The sequence below is a fragment of the Ziziphus jujuba genome, chromosome 5 (genome assembly GCF_031755915.1).
Source record: "Ziziphus jujuba cultivar Dongzao chromosome 5, ASM3175591v1".
NCBI lineage: Eukaryota > Viridiplantae > Streptophyta > Magnoliopsida > Rosales > Rhamnaceae > Ziziphus > Ziziphus jujuba.
In genome coordinates, this window is record NC_083383.1 from 28947651 (window position 1) to 28963695 (window position 16045).

Consider the following 16045-nt stretch of genomic DNA (forward strand, 5'->3'; position numbering starts at 1 on the left):
ATATTAGCATCGGTCTTTTGTCATTATCGTAATTAATGATAAATAACAAAATTCATTATTAAATATTAAAAATTTTCAAATTAGAAAAAAAAAATTATTGTCCTAAAAGTTAAAAAAATATCAAAATGGCAAAACTCATTATTAAATCCTAAAAGTTTACAAATTGGGAAAAAGAAAATCCTTGTCCTTAAAGAAAGAATAGTAAACAAATTATATAAATTGCCAACACATAAATTCTTTACCACATTTTGTGCAATCAATCTTGCAAAAACTCTCCTATATAAACCTTAGCATGGAAAACCAATTTTCCTTCACACAAATTCCAATGGATTTCCCAACTCAATTATTCACATTCTTCGCCATTTCTTTCCTCATATTTCTCTCGTCTCCTTCACAAACAAATGCAGCATCAGAACTAGTTGACAGGGTCTGCAGCCAAACCTTAGATTTCTCTGCAAGATGTCTACAACTTATTGGATCTGATCCAAACACAAAAGACTTAGAAGATCCAAAAAAGCTCGCTGAAATAGTACTTCAGATGAGCACAGATGAAGCACAAAAAAGCCATGATTTCATTGACCAAATGGCCAAGGCCAATTCAACTGAACCACTTGAACTGTGTGTTTTTTGGTATCAAAATGTGGTTTCTTCATTCAAAATTGCACATGATGTGGTTGAAAAAGATCCTGCAACTGCAAATTATAATTGCAAAATAGCTAGCAATTATGCAGATAATTGCGAAAATGCGTTGGCTAAGGGTCCTCGAATTCCAGAAATTTCAGCTAGAAATGATCAAGTTAGGTTATATGGTAGGATTGGATTTGTAGTAACTAATTTGCTTTAATCAATTTGCTTCCTTTCTCATCAAATTACTCTACTATTTTATTGATCCTAGTTTTGTTTAGTTTTTCGGTGTTCAGACCAAAACCAAAAATAAATTGTGCTCATTCAGAAAAATATATTATAAAACTTAGTCTTCTTGTCTTGTGTGTGTGTGTATATATATATATATATATATATGTATATATTCTAATGCATTAACTTCGTTCCTATTTGGTAATCAAATTATGCTTGCACACCAGATACAAGAGAACAAAAAAATGCAATTTTTAGATTTTCTTTTCTTTTTAAAGAATAATAAATGAAAAGAAATAACTTCGCCTTTTTTTTTCTTTTTCTTTTTTTTTGGGGAGAAAGAAAAGAAAATATACTAATGAAGTATATGTCAATTATTTCTTTATTCATTTTGAAGAGAATGAAAGTTTTTTTATAGAATGAAATTTTATTTTATTTTTTGTAAGTGTAAACATTCTAAATTGGACAGACTATATATATATATATATATATATATATATATATATATATTTAGAAGTACATCCTCTCTGTTTTGAGGATTAGATACTTTATTCCCCCAAAAAAAAAAAAAAATCATCATCATCGTTTGCCAATAATTCTGCCAAAAGCCTAAAAAATCTCGAACTATATCAACATAATAATGATCTCAATCTACCTCATAAAGAAATTCATACATATATATATATATATATATATATATATATATATATATATATATATATATATATATATATATATGTACATGCAATTAATTATATACGAGTTTCGTTCCAAAAAAAAAAAAGAAAAATATGTGTACAAGTTCAATTATTTTATGTTATCCTTTTTTTTTTTAATTTGATAATATTTTATCTTTTTATTATATCTATGCAAATTTAATTTATTGTCCATAATCCTTAATAAAATTAAGAAAAATTGGAGTCGTTGCATTCTAAAATTTATCAAAGTTGACACTTTATATCTTAAAAAAATTTATATGGCGAATTGCTCTATGAATAAATAAAATTTTTGCATCATTGGTCTTTCTCTCAAATGCTAAATCGATCGAGGGTGCAAGGTACAATTTTATACAGTTTAGGGTGCAAGTTATAAAAATTTTCAAATGAAAAGAAATAATTAAAGAGGATTATTAATTTTTTAATAAGTTCGTAAAACAATTAAAAAATATATGAAAATGTAACTTTTTAAAAAATAAAAATAAATTTTTTTATGTATAATAAATATTTTTAAAAAATAAATAAATACAAACAAAAAAATTCCATAGATTATTATAAAAATGCAAATCTAATTTTTTAAAAACTAAAAATAATAATCTGTGCATATTTTAGGAATTAAAAATATTTTATAAAATTTTATAAATAAAAAAATAAAATTTAATGATAAATTTATATAATATTATTTTAAATAACAAAGATAAATATAAAAAATAAAGAACATATTTTATAAAAATAATTTTTCAAAGTTTTCTTTTATACTTGATTACGTCTTTATTTTTTTTTATCTCTAAAATATGCAGAAATTATCATTTTTATTTTTTGAAATATTACATTTGCATTATTTAATAATATATGCAATTTTTGTATATATTCAAATTTTTTATTGGTTTTTTATTTTTTTTAATATTTATTATATATAAATATTTTTATTTTTCTGAAAAATTACATTTGCATTTTTTAAAAATAAATTTCAGTAACATATTAATAATCCTCTTTGATCATTTTTTATTTTTCATTACTTTTTATTTGAATTTTTTTTCAATTTACACCCTAAACTATAAAAAATTGCAATTTGCATTTTCGTTTCTGATTAGTATTTGTTAGAAAGACCAATGATGCAATGATTTTGTGAGTTCAGGAATGCAAATTGCCAAAAGAAATTTTTTTAGGATGTACAGTGCCAATTTGCCAATTTGATAAAATTTGGAGTGAAACAATACTAATTTTTCTAAAATTAAATGTTGGACCAAAATCGATTGTAATAAGTCAAACAATAAGTTCCATAAAAAATAAAATTAAAAAATTAAAAAAAACCAAAGCGGCTCCAGTGAAAAAAATGATACCTCTTTGCATTTTTTCACAATTTTTACGTTTGAAATTCAAATATAACATGATTGAAAACATGTGATGTGTAAAAGGTTCGTACCGGCAGCAGAGAAGGAAGGTTCATGAGGGGGACCATATGTTATAACCCACCGAAAAAAAAAAAAAAAAGTTTAAATACACAACATAAAAGAATTTTATATGATTCTTTACCAAAAGAAAAAAATGATATTCTTTTAGGACATCATACTGATTTTAGTTTTGGATGGATTATTAAAATAGATAATAACAATAATGTTAGAGATTTTTTATGTCAGATTAGAGAATTTATTTAATTTAACTAAATGGAAGAGACCCACAAATATCAACTCTTAAAATATAAATAGTAGAATAAGAAAAAGAGCATAGTTATAATCAAAATAAAAACTTCGCTAATAAAAAAATACCATTAATTAATAAGTAATTAGAAAAATCAAAACTTCAAATGAAATGTCCAAAGTTATATAGTAAATACTAAATAAAATAGAAATTAAGTATTGAATTCCAAAACAAGAATACTCACTTTTATTTATTTATTTATTTTTTTGGAGATAAAGAATACTCACTTAATGCACAATTATATTAATATATTAAATAAACTACAATTATATTAACATATTAATTAAACTAATTAAGTTTATCATTTAGAAACACTAAAAAATAATAATAACGTAGATAGTAGAGATAAACATTTTAGCTGGGAGCCAATTGTTTAATTATAGAGTTATTTTCATAATTTATTGAAAAAACATTATATATATATATATATACACACACACACACATATCTAAAAGAAATTAAAATGTCTAGTGGGGCATGAAATGTGGCTCTGCCATTGGTCTGTACCTTACATTAAGGCCTACATGTGAAGAGAGGATCTTAAAGTAGACATATAAAAGCAGATTTCAAATATAAGCAGAGCTTTTAGGAAAAGTTCTTTCTTCGGATCCTCGAACTTAATTGCAGTTAAGGACCTCAAAGTTCTTGCAGAAATCAACTGCTCTTGATAAGTAATTAGCCATAGCTGATGCAGGTATAAACTTCGGTTCCTTAACAATGGATTAATGCTCATGAAGAAGATTTTGTGACACTGGACTGGCTGACCATTATAGTGTGTGCTTCATAGTACGTATTAATGGTTGTTATTTTTTTTTTTTAATAGCATTTGGAGAAGTAATAAACTAATTGGCTCTTATCATTTTATAGTATTAATTATTACAAAATACTAATCAATAATTTATGATTTGTTTGATCTGAATTTAAAATAATACAATTTAATCCTGCAACGCAAATGAACCCTTAGTGTTTATATATATATGTATTTATGTATTTGGTTAAACATATTTTTTTATAGTTAATGTAATTCCGAACACTAACAGTGTTATTCTTCTAGTTGTAAGTAAAGAAAGTTACTATCTAGAAATATACAAGCGCAACTACAATATTTGAAATGATTTACTTTTAACAGCAATTGCATATTTCTCTTAATAGCGATGAATGTGTTCAGTCTATTAAACTTTTTTCATTAATCTGAGTTGAGAAAAATTTTTATATGGTTATAGTTTTTTGCTAGACGATAATGGTACGTTTGGGTGCTTATACATTCAGGTCTTTGTTTTGATCAGGCTTGTCAGACTGAAACTCATTTTATCTAAATTAAAGATTTGGCCAAATAAAAAAAAAATTAATTGTCTGCCAGGTATTAAATAACGTAATTCTAGCTTTCGCACTAATTTTGTTTCTGTATGGTAACCATATTATGTACGCTCAGTTGCTAACTATTTAAGAGTTTGATACTATCAACATGAGAAAAACTTATGGCATTTTTTTCTCATTGACAAAAATCTATATCTTTAAAGAGTTTGATGCTGATTTGATATTTTTGAGTTGACCTTGATCAAAACCGACAATTTTTTTTTTCAAAAAATTACTACGACTTATTACAAAATTACCTTATTTGTAAAAACTGATAATCTATATTATGTAACCCTCAATTGCATACCATTAACAAGAGAAAAAAAATGCTATATATATATATATATATATATATATATATATATGTATATTGGAGAGTTTGATACCATTAACACGAGGAAAACTTATTGCATTTTGTTCTTATGACAATAATCTATATTTTTTTTAGAGTTTGATACTGTTTTCATATCTTTGATTTGATCTTGATTTTAAATGATAATTTTTTTCAAAAAATTACCGCGAAAATTACCTTATTTGAAAGTTTTTTAAAACTAATGTTAAAAGAAAAGAATCTTGACCATATTTAATGAATTAATCGTTACATATCATGTTATTAAATCCCCAAAATTTTCAACTTAGGGAAAAAAATTTAAAAAAATCCTCGTCCTTCAAGGAAAGAATAGTAAAATATATTATAGTTTCCAATTAATTCTTTACCCCATTTTGCGCAATCAATTTTGCAAAAACTCTCCTATATGAACCCTAGCAGGAAGAACCAATTGTCTTCACACAAATTCCAATGGAGTTCCCAACCCAATTCATCTCATTCTTCACCATTTCCTTGCTCATATTTCTCTCAACTAGTCCTTCACCAACAAATGCAACATCAAAACTAGTTGATAGTGTCTGCCGAAAAACAGATTACTCTTCAAAATGCCAACAACTTATTGGATCAGATCCAAGAACAAAAGACTTAGTGGATCCAAAAAAGCTTGCCAAAGTAGTCCTTGAGATGGGCATATCAGATGCAGAAAAAAGCTACAAGTTCATAAACCGAATGCTCAAGAACAATCCAACTGAACCCATTAAAAAGTGTCTTTCTTCATATCAAGATGTGGTTGCTACATTCAAATCTGCACTTGGAGAAATTGATGAAGACCCTGAAACAGCAAATTATGATGTCAAAATAGCTGTTGATTATGCAGATGATTGTGAAAATGAGTTGGCTAAAGGCCCTCCAAATCCAGAAATATCTGCTAGAAATGTTCAAGTTAGGCTATATAGTAGTATTGGATTTGTTGTAACCGCTATGCTTCCTCTCCCACCACCAAATAATTAGCTTACTTTTATTAATAATGCAATCTGCAAAACTTTTTATTGCAAGTTTTTTTTTTTTTTATTTATTTTTTTTTTTTTGGTTCAGCCAAAATAATGGTATTGGATATTTAATCCAAAACCAAAAATCAATTGTACTCAGTCAGAAGAAAAATATATAACAGAACCTAGTTTTCTTATATATACATACATATATATATATATATATATATATATGTATGTGTGTGTGTGTGTGTGTGTGTGTGTGCTAATGTATTAATTTTGTTTCTATTTGGTAATCAGATTATCTCATTTGCACGCACTATACAAGATAATAGTTCTTTTTTTTTTATTTTTTTTTTCCAAAGAAAAAATGAAAAGCAATTTTGGGATAGTCTATTTTGTTCTTTGTTTTTATTTATTTATATTTTATTTTGGAGAAAGCAAAGGATACTAATGAAGTATATTTCTATAATTATTATTATTATTTTGATGAGACTTTTAGATTTTAGACTACCTTTTTTTTTTTTTTTTTCTTTGGCAAGTGTAGACACTATGAATTGGATAAACTATATATAGGAATGTGTCCTCCCTATTCTAAGAATTAGATAATTTATTCCCCAAAAAATAAGGATTAGATACTATGTTTTAAGAAAATAGTAAACAATTAATTGGTTAACTTATTTTTATAAATAATAATAATCTTGCGAAATTCACCTTCATTTTTTCCCAGGCCAATTTGCATATCACATACTCTAATAATATTTATAGACAGTGTTTGCAAATAAAACAGATATAGATCACCCTATTTGACAGTGTTTCAAATTCTTCATAAAGATTTATATATATATGCTATCTTTTTTTTATACGAGTGCAAACTTTGTGTGTTATCCATAATCCCTCAATAAAATGTTGGATAAAAATGGATCATAGTAAGTCTAAGCAATTAGACCTATCAAAAATATGTCAAACAATTATAGTCGCAGTCAATGTTAACCTATTTAATTTTTACCAACAAAAAAAAAAAAAAATGTTAACCAATTTAATTAGTATTTTAAAAACATTCATGAGTTCTGGATTTACGGAACTATATGGATTGGATATGGTACATATTTGGACCGGCCCACAGTTTTTGTTTGAAATCCAAATATGTGATCTGGAAAAGGTTGGACCCTTCACCTAGGCATACAATAGGAGAGATATCGATATGAGTTTTGATTTTGTGGGTATCTAACTTAATAATATCAAATATTATTGATATAATACAAAATTAAATAAAAATAAAAAAAGAAATAGATAAAAATTTTAATTTTTTATTTTTAAATACAGTATTATTTAAATACTATATAAAAATTTAATTGTCTTTCATTATAAAATTCACTTTCACTTGCTAGATTTTTAAAATTAAAAAGTAAATATAAAAAAAATGCTTACTCCTTTGTCATACCATTTATATGTATATATATATATATATATATAGAGAGAGAGAGAGAGAGAGAGATGATATCTCATTTTCTTTGTAAGTTGGCTTCGAGGAAAAGTTCTTACTTGGGATCCTCAAACTGAATCGCGGTTAAGGACCTAAAAATTCTTGCAGAAAACAATAACTTTTGATGAGTAATTAGCTAGAGTAAATTAATGCAAGTACAACAAGCTTTGGGTTCTTTAACCATGAATCAATGCTGAAGAAGATTTGTACCAGCTCGCAATTATAGGGTGCTTCAAGGTACAAATTAGTGGTTGTTATTTCTTAATAGCATATGGAGAAGTAATAAACGAATTGGCTTTTATCATGAATATAAATTCCTACAAAATATCAATCAATAATTTGTGATCCTTTGGTCTAAATTTTCCTACTAAAAAAGAATGAGATAACACCATTCCTTCAGCGTTTCATATTCGTATGTATGTATTTGGTTAAACATTTAATGTAATTTTGAGTACCAACAATTTATAAGTAAATAAATAAATAAATAAAAATATACAAGCACATGTATAATTGATAAAATGATTGACTTTTAAGATAAACATAATGGACCTTTACGAATATATAGAGTGGTTAAACCAATTTTCTGATATAATGATTCAAATTTGAATCCCTATTTTTAATATAAAATAAAATAAAAAGTATATACAAATGTTTTTGAGAAAAAGAAAAAGTATATATATGAGTATATATATGAATAGCAACTTGTATCCTCCTCTGCTCCTCTACTCCTCTCTATGAGGTGGCATCTTAATGTAAAAGGTATATTAATAGATGGTGTTGCGTTCAATTTAGTATTTAACATATGATTTATTTAATTTTAAAATTCTATATGATTTATTTAATTTTAAAATTCTATATATGTTAATGAATTCGTCCTATTTGTCAGTAACTAAATGTAAAAAAAAAAATAATAATATATATATATACTATTTAACCACACATATGCCTCATAAAATAGTTTTTCCCTTCATCTCCCATCCCAATCTCATAATTATTATATTCACAAAAAAACATAAAAAAAAAAATCTCATAATTATTATGAAAGGCGCGCTATGATACTATTGGATTCATTAAATGTGAAATAAAACAATGTATACAAAACTTCTGATGAATTTTCAAGCCCAAAAAAAAAAAAAAAAAAAAGGCTTCTAATGAATTTTACAACCATAAGGTCTCAATTGATATATAGCACATCCCCAAATACATATTTTGGTTCAACTTGATATTTATCTTAAAAATCTAAAGTGGGTTTTTCCTTTTTCTTTCTTTCTTTTTTTTTTTTTTTTTTTTTTTTTTTGGGAAGAATGTAGACTTTTTTGAGGAATTTTTGTCACCAGTCATCTGAACTATCCTTAATTATGATGACTTAGTTTTAGAAGGAGGATGATATTATGGCACATATAAAAATTATAGCAGTCACATATATAATGTGGATGATGTAATATACTATAGATTGCAATATTATCGTTTAGGTTTTTTTATTTTTTATTTTTTTGTACTTTTTGAATTATATTTTCTAAATCAATCATAAAGAATCATATGTCACATCTGTTTTTGTCACCATCCACAATGATGAACAACAATGCCCTTATAATCCAATCTTAACCACCTAAACTCTATCGGTTTCTTAGAAGTTATGGTTCTATAAACAGAATGACAGAATTACCACTTCAATCGGCTAATGAACAAATCTAAAGCAAGTTAATCCTGACCATATAAATTTGATCAAGAGGGCACCAAATTTTCAAACCAAATACGAATATGTGGAACATTGCTTTTGGCAATCTCGATGGAGAATCTAAATCAACAAAGTTTGGTTTGGGTTATTTCAAGACGTACACAAAATTAATAAGGGACTTTGACAATCATGATCTTTGTGAAACAAATAAAATAAATAAAAGGAAGCTAGAAATATTTAGTTGAGTAGGGATTAATGACAAAGAGTTTGGCTGCTTTCCAATTCGGTTACTAGACACTTATCTGCCCTACAATTCCAGGACACTAACCTGCTCTTCAACGCTATGACATATTCTTGGTCATTTTGAACCACATACAAGGCTTTGATTACTAATATTTTTCACAAAATGAAGACCTTTTTCAATGATGGAAATCTTTTGTCCTAACCCTGTTTGGGAAAAAGGAGTGGACTACTTTCTTTGCAAGAGCACATGAGAGACTTTCAAAATATGTACATGATATTTTTTTAAAGAAATTTAACTTAATTTTAATTTTTTTTTTTTAATAATGGGTATGGAGATTAAAAAATTAATTTAATTTATTATTATTTGATAGTGGAGTATGTGAATTCGATTCAAAATTAAGGAAACAATGGATTTACAAACAAAATCATATGTTAAGTTTGGACAAATATATATTAATTGCTCATATTTGATAAACAAATTTATTAGAATTTATTTTATTTTTTATTTAAATTAATTTCATTTACCTATAATTTGATTTAAATATAATTTGATAATATGGTTTTAAAAATATCATTTATCTTTCTTTAAATTACAAATAGTGTTTATTTTTTTATATTTATTCACACTTTTTATAATAATTTTATCATATCCTTATAAAGCTATTAACTATAATTTTTAAAATTCAAAAAATTAAAATTAATGTAAATTTTAAAAAATCTAAATGGAATATTTAGATTTTATTTTGGAGTAAAAAACAAAATGCAATCTTGATAGGATTGAGGTTTACCTAAGAAAAAAAAGGTAGGTAAACAACCAATCACCCAAAGCCCATGATGGTGGGCTAGGCTGTGCGTGACACACATTTGAACCCACCTCCTTATTTTGTTTTTAGCATTTTTTTATTGTTATTATTATTTCAAATATCTTATTACTCATTACCAAAAATATTACTTCAAAATTCAAATATCTTATTACTCTTTACCAAAAACTTTATGCACGTGTCAAAATTCCTGGTGGCCAAGCACGACACGTCATACCATCACTAAGCGTAATCCAACGTACCACCTTTTCCTTGCACTTATCAGGTACCCGTTTACATGACGTCATCAAACGTGTCTTAGTCCCACACGTGGCTTGTATGGGTCCCAGCGAGGTACGCAATTCTGAACATGTCTTTGTCACGTGTGCTAACACGTGAGTGCTGACCTCCTAAGTAAAGCATTTGGGATTTGGATTTTCTTCCTTCTTTCCCCTCTCTCTCTCTCTCTCTCTCTCTCTCTCTCTCTTATATTTGCCTGAAAAAAGACACTGGCGACGATAGAATAAGCTAGAAAACGACACAGCAAAAGTGAGAAACCCCCAAAAAAAGATTAAAAAACAAAAAAAGAAAAAAAAAAAAAAGAAAAACTTAACTGAGACGTAAACTTCATTCTCAAGTAACCATGTTATTGGAGTAAAACTTATTTTTAATTAATAATTTTCTTTTTTGATTTCCCTTTCATCGTTTATCTGTTTTGAATTAATTTCATTAATCTCCAAGTATGATTTCATCCATTTAATTTCAAGAATATCATTTATTTATTTTTAGATTTAAAAATTTATTATTCTTTATCCTATTTTTTATTTATTTTTTAAAAAATTTATTGTAATTTTTAAAATATGAAAAATTAAATTGTATTGCTAACTTCGAAAGATCATCTAATATTTCCATCTATTTTTAACCTTTTCCCAAGGCGAATTTTCTAATCATTGCCAAATGATAATGCAATAGTTGTCCGTTTTAAAATTTAACTTGGAATAAAATTGATGTAGTTCTAATAAGAAAATGTTATTGAATTATTTAATTAACGTTTGAGTGTATAATAAAACAAAAATATGGAAAAGTGGGTATGGAGTTTTGATTTAATTATTTGGATTTTCTAGCAGTCTTTTTTTTTTTTTTTTTCGTTTGAAAACAACAATAAGAAAAGTAAAAAGTTGATCAAATTGGACATGGTCCACTAGCTTCTGAATAAAATAATGAAATATTTGGAAATATTTTCATGTTTTAATTGCTTTTATATATATATCAATTGAATAAGAGAGAGCAACGTTCAAGATTTGGTTGCAAAGTTGGTGCAATGCCTCTCTGGGTCATCTTGATATTCATGGTACTGAAGAGTTATACCAAATTGAACAGCACGAAGGCATGTTAATTATTTTTTTTTTGGCAAACCAAAAACAAAAAATAATAATTATTATTCCAAAGTAATAACAAATCTCTTGCCTTAATTTAAAAAAAAAAAATCTTCATCACGTTTTTGGCATTCAAAAAGCTTGTCGTTTTCAGCACAAATATATATATATAAATAAAAAAAAGCGACATATTTTCTAATGTCGGTCCAAAGCTATGAATTTTTGGCTTTGAGGAATTTTTTTTTAATGATTTGCAATTTTTCTTTCGGTATAAAATTTTAGTCTTTGAAGAAGAAAATACGTTTGGTTGCTTTGAAACTCCACTCTGTGACTCCGCATTTTATGCTTAAAATGGGAGGAAAATATATTAAAAAAAAAAAAAAAAAAAAAAAGCTTTACGAATGGGTTGAAATATCAAATGAAAATGCTATAAAATCATATTCTTTCAAATTTGTTGAAATTGTCATGTTTCAACATTTGGTTTTTGATTGAATGAAACAAAACTTTCTTCCTTTGTTTATTTTTTCCTCATCAATCTCATATTCACCGATTTTTTTAAAATTTTATTATTAAATATATTTATAATTTTTCAAATTAGGCTGTTCTGATAACATCTAAGTTGAATAAACTATTATTCGTTTCTATGTTACATATCTTTTGTTTCATTAAAAAAAAAAAAATGTTATGATACTTATATATTATTCTGAAAACAACAACTCAATTCCCTTGTTTTTGAAACATTCTGAAATATCCATGTGCTATACTAAACAACAAAATAGTAGCAATTACATATTTAAAATTACCATGTTCAAAAAAAAAAAAAACATATTTAAAATTACTCTTTTTATATTATACATATATTTTCTGTTAAAGCTTACCTCTTAACATATCATATTAAATTATTAGACCTTCTCTGAATACCATTTTTTTTTTTTTTAAATAAACAAGAATCTTTTGTCCAAAAAAAATTACAATAATACCTTTATTTATTTATTTATTTTTGGTTCGAACGGGGCCTTATTTACACAGAACAGAACTTTCCTGGTGGGTTTATGTCTTTTTCTTAGCACCTTGGAATTGGATGATGGTAATAACAAGGTAAAAACAAATATCCAAGAAATAAAAAACAGATTAAAATTCAAATAATGAAAATGATAATCATAGAATTATAAAAATACAAAATTTAAAATGGGGTTTGGGCTGTAAAGCGAAATGCAGACGGCTTAAGCAAATCTCTTGGTTTCTACATCTTTTTCGTGCAATAAGATGACTGGAAAGAACGTAAACATCAAATCTTTGAAAAAAAAAAAAAAAAAAAAAAAAAACTCCCTACTTTGTTTTTTCCTCTTTGTTAACTTGTATATTCTCTTCCTTTTCCAATTTTTTTTTTACAGTAATAGTAAAAATAATTAAAAATAAAAAACTACATGCAAAATACAGAGTACATTCAGACGGAAAAAGCCAAAAAACAAAAAAAAGTATTCTAAATTTTTTTAAATAATAAAAAATAAAAAATATTTGTGGGATTTATTGTTTTTATTTTTATTTTTTTAAAGTATTCAACCGGATGAGGAAGGATTATGACCTGAATGTGACCAAGACGGTGCCGGAAAAGCCGAACCACCAGATGGATTCTGAGTCCTAGTAGGTCGGAAAAACCCCAGCTGCTGCTGGTCGGAAAAAAGCAGAGGAAATGAAACAGAGGATGAAGAGGAAGAAACAGAGGACGGTGAGAATGTAGAAGACGAAGACAAAAACGAAGATTGAACAGGACCAAACTGAGAATTATAAAACATCTGCTCAAGCAAGCTCGTGGGCTGTGGCTGTTGTTGTTGTTGTTGTTGTTGTTGTTGTCCTCCATTGAAGTCACCGCCGGAGCTCTGAAGCAGCTGAGAATACTGCAAATAGTCTCTAAGAACATCGGGATGACTCTGAAACTGTTGGGGATTAAAGAAAGGAACGCTTTGCAATGGCTGCGGAGGCGGCCGCGGAGTCGGGTTTGGCTGCACTTGCGTAATAACAGAGGCCGGAGTGCTCGAAACCGCCGCTGGCAAGACGGCCTGGAGAGTTTGCGCCGGAGGAGGGAGTAATCTGACATTTTCCGGGAAATTGAGCTTTGCCCTGTTCCCTCTGAATCTCAAGGCGGCTTCGTCGTAGGCTCTTGCGGCGGCTTCGGCGGTGTCGAAGGTGCCGAGCCAAACTCTGGCTGCTTTGTGAGGGTCTCGGATCTCTGCAGCCCATTTTCCCCACGGTCTCTGCCTCACTCCTCTGTATCTTCTCCTCCTCTCGCCGCTTTCTTCGTATGAAGCTGTTTCGCTTGAAGGTGATGGTGAAACAATGGTGGTTGTCGCTGCAGGGTTGCTCATGATGTTTGTAATTTCTTCCCCTACCGAGGCGTACATAGAATTATAGAAACTATAAATTACACATACACAGAGAAAGCAAAAGAATATAGAATTTAGATGATATATATTTTATTTCCTAAAGAATATATTAATCTTGTACATATGATATGGTGGTGAGTTATATGGTTCCTACTGTTCCATTGGTTTTTTTTTTTTTTTTTATAATTATAGAAGGATCTAAATGTATTAGCTATCGGGAAAAGATAAAGTGGGATTTTTTTAGGTTTTTGGGATTATTTCCAATGGAGCAATGAAATGGAACTAAAAGAATGAAGAACTATGAGAAGAAAGTTATTAGTTTACTTTTCTATTTTTTTTTAGAGTTTAATTGTGATATTCTTTTCAATTGAGTAGTGAAATGGAAGCAAAGAAAAAGAAGATTAATTTGTGCTTAAGGTTAGGTGAGAAAGAAAAGGAAAATGAAGATAAGCCAAAGAAAAGAAAAAAAGTAGAAGATAGAGGAACAGAGTTTTTCTTATTTTTTGTACTTTTCTTGTTGATTTTCTGGTTTACCTAACATACATGTATTGAATTTCAAAACTGACCTGTTGCACTGGGAGATGATTCAGCTCCTTGCTGAGTAGCTCCGAAATCATGAGGAGCAAGCCCAACACGATAAGCTCTGGAAGAAGATTCCAATAGTAATTGAGAAGAAGCAGCACCAATATTATCTTCACGGCCTCGCTTTTGCCCAATCGAAGAACCAGAAGAAGGAGAAGGAGAAGGAGAAGAAGAAGAAGAAGAGGAAGAAGAAAGTCCAATTCCATATCCTCTTTGCCCTGAAACAACATGAGTAAGAGCCGAAACCATCGCCGACATCTCCGTAGGCCGGCTGTAACCGGAAAATATAGTAGACGGCTGCGGCGGTGGAGGCGGCATCAAGCTAACATATTGAGGATGATATGCAAGAGATGATGATTGAGTTGGGTTTATTAACTCGTGTGATTGAGAATAAACTAATTCGGAGGTTTCTTCTTCATCGTGTTGTTGATCTTGATCAGCTTGAAACCTGATGAATTGATCATCTAAATCCCTCTTGTTCGCCACCTTTAGCAGGCACATGTAACCTAATCTTCTTCAATCGAGTGGAAAACAAGAAGGAAAAAAAAATATGAATAAATAATACCCAAAAAAAAAAAACTGTTTTTGAAGCTGACCCAGATGGTATTTTGACGGATTGTGAATACGCTTTTTAAGGTTTTTATTTTTCTAACGAAACAACGGCTATATATGGTGATTGAGAATTCAAACTCGATCAGCCGCCATTGAAATAGTAGAAACTTTTTTAACCCTCTGATAATTATCATTTACCAATTTTTATTTTTTAATTTTAGGTATTTAAGAGCTTTTCCTTTGGTTTCTCATTCACAGAAGTTACTTTGCCTTTTAAAGATGGTGATGCCAAAATCCCTACATATGCCGACTTGTTGGTAGTGGATAATTATGTTCACACCCGAATAAACATTTTTTGCTCATGGAGCTCCAAAGAGCTTGTCGGTGTTCCATTTCTTTTTTTTTTTTTCTTTAAGAGTGAGAGAGAGAGAGAGAGACAGAGATCATGTTTGAATTGGTTTCTATGCCGACATTGTTTAGGATCCAAAACTTAAATAGTATTTTTTGGGTAATGGTTGGTTCATTGATTAGATCATTAATTAGGATCATGTACTTACATAATTACAAGCGAAAAAAAAAAAGAAAAAAAAAAGAAAAAAAGAAGAAGAGAAAAGTATAGTACCAAGTTGTGGGTGAAGTATTTTGACATCTTCTCTGGTAGAGATTGGATTAATTTAACTAAATGAATGCCAAAATTGGTTTGGATTCTGACCAGGCAAATGTTTAGTTTGGGATATATATGTCTGGCCACATAAAGGGTTTTGGTTGGGTATGATTTGCCCATACACTACCCATTTAATGCAGAAAAATAAGAAGAAGAAGAAGGAAAGAAAAAAAAAAAAAAAAAGTCCCCATTAGGCATCATAGTTTTTATTTTACATTAATTACAGATTGAATCGGATAAGGAAATTTTTTGAATGATCCTATCTAACTTGGGTTAGTCTAAAAAGTCACTTTGGAATATTTTACTTAGTCTAAGAAAGGATATATAAGCGAAAC

The 16045-nt window shown here is 28.1% G+C and overlaps 2 protein-coding genes across 2 annotated transcripts; one reads left to right on the forward strand and one right to left on the reverse strand.

Annotated features, from left to right (window-relative positions):
* The first annotated feature begins 325 nt into the window (after positions 1-325).
* Positions 326-5977, forward strand: LOC112491939 (uncharacterized). The gene is made up of 2 exons (XM_025074439.3): positions 326-796; positions 5398-5977. The coding sequence occupies exons 1-2, from the start codon at positions 326-328 to the stop codon at positions 5965-5967; spliced, it is 1041 nt and encodes a 346-aa protein (XP_024930207.3). The 3' UTR covers positions 5968-5977.
* Positions 5978-13045: 7068 nt separating this feature from the next.
* Positions 13046-15361, reverse strand: LOC107409847 (ethylene-responsive transcription factor ABR1). The gene is made up of 2 exons (XM_016017272.4): positions 14479-15361; positions 13046-13914 (listed from the first exon to the last, which is right to left on the reverse strand). Exons 1-2 carry the CDS (start codon positions 14993-14995, stop codon positions 13088-13090), a joined length of 1344 nt encoding a protein of 447 aa, XP_015872758.3. The 5' UTR covers positions 14996-15361; the 3' UTR covers positions 13046-13087.
* Positions 15362-16045: the final 684 nt, after the last annotated feature.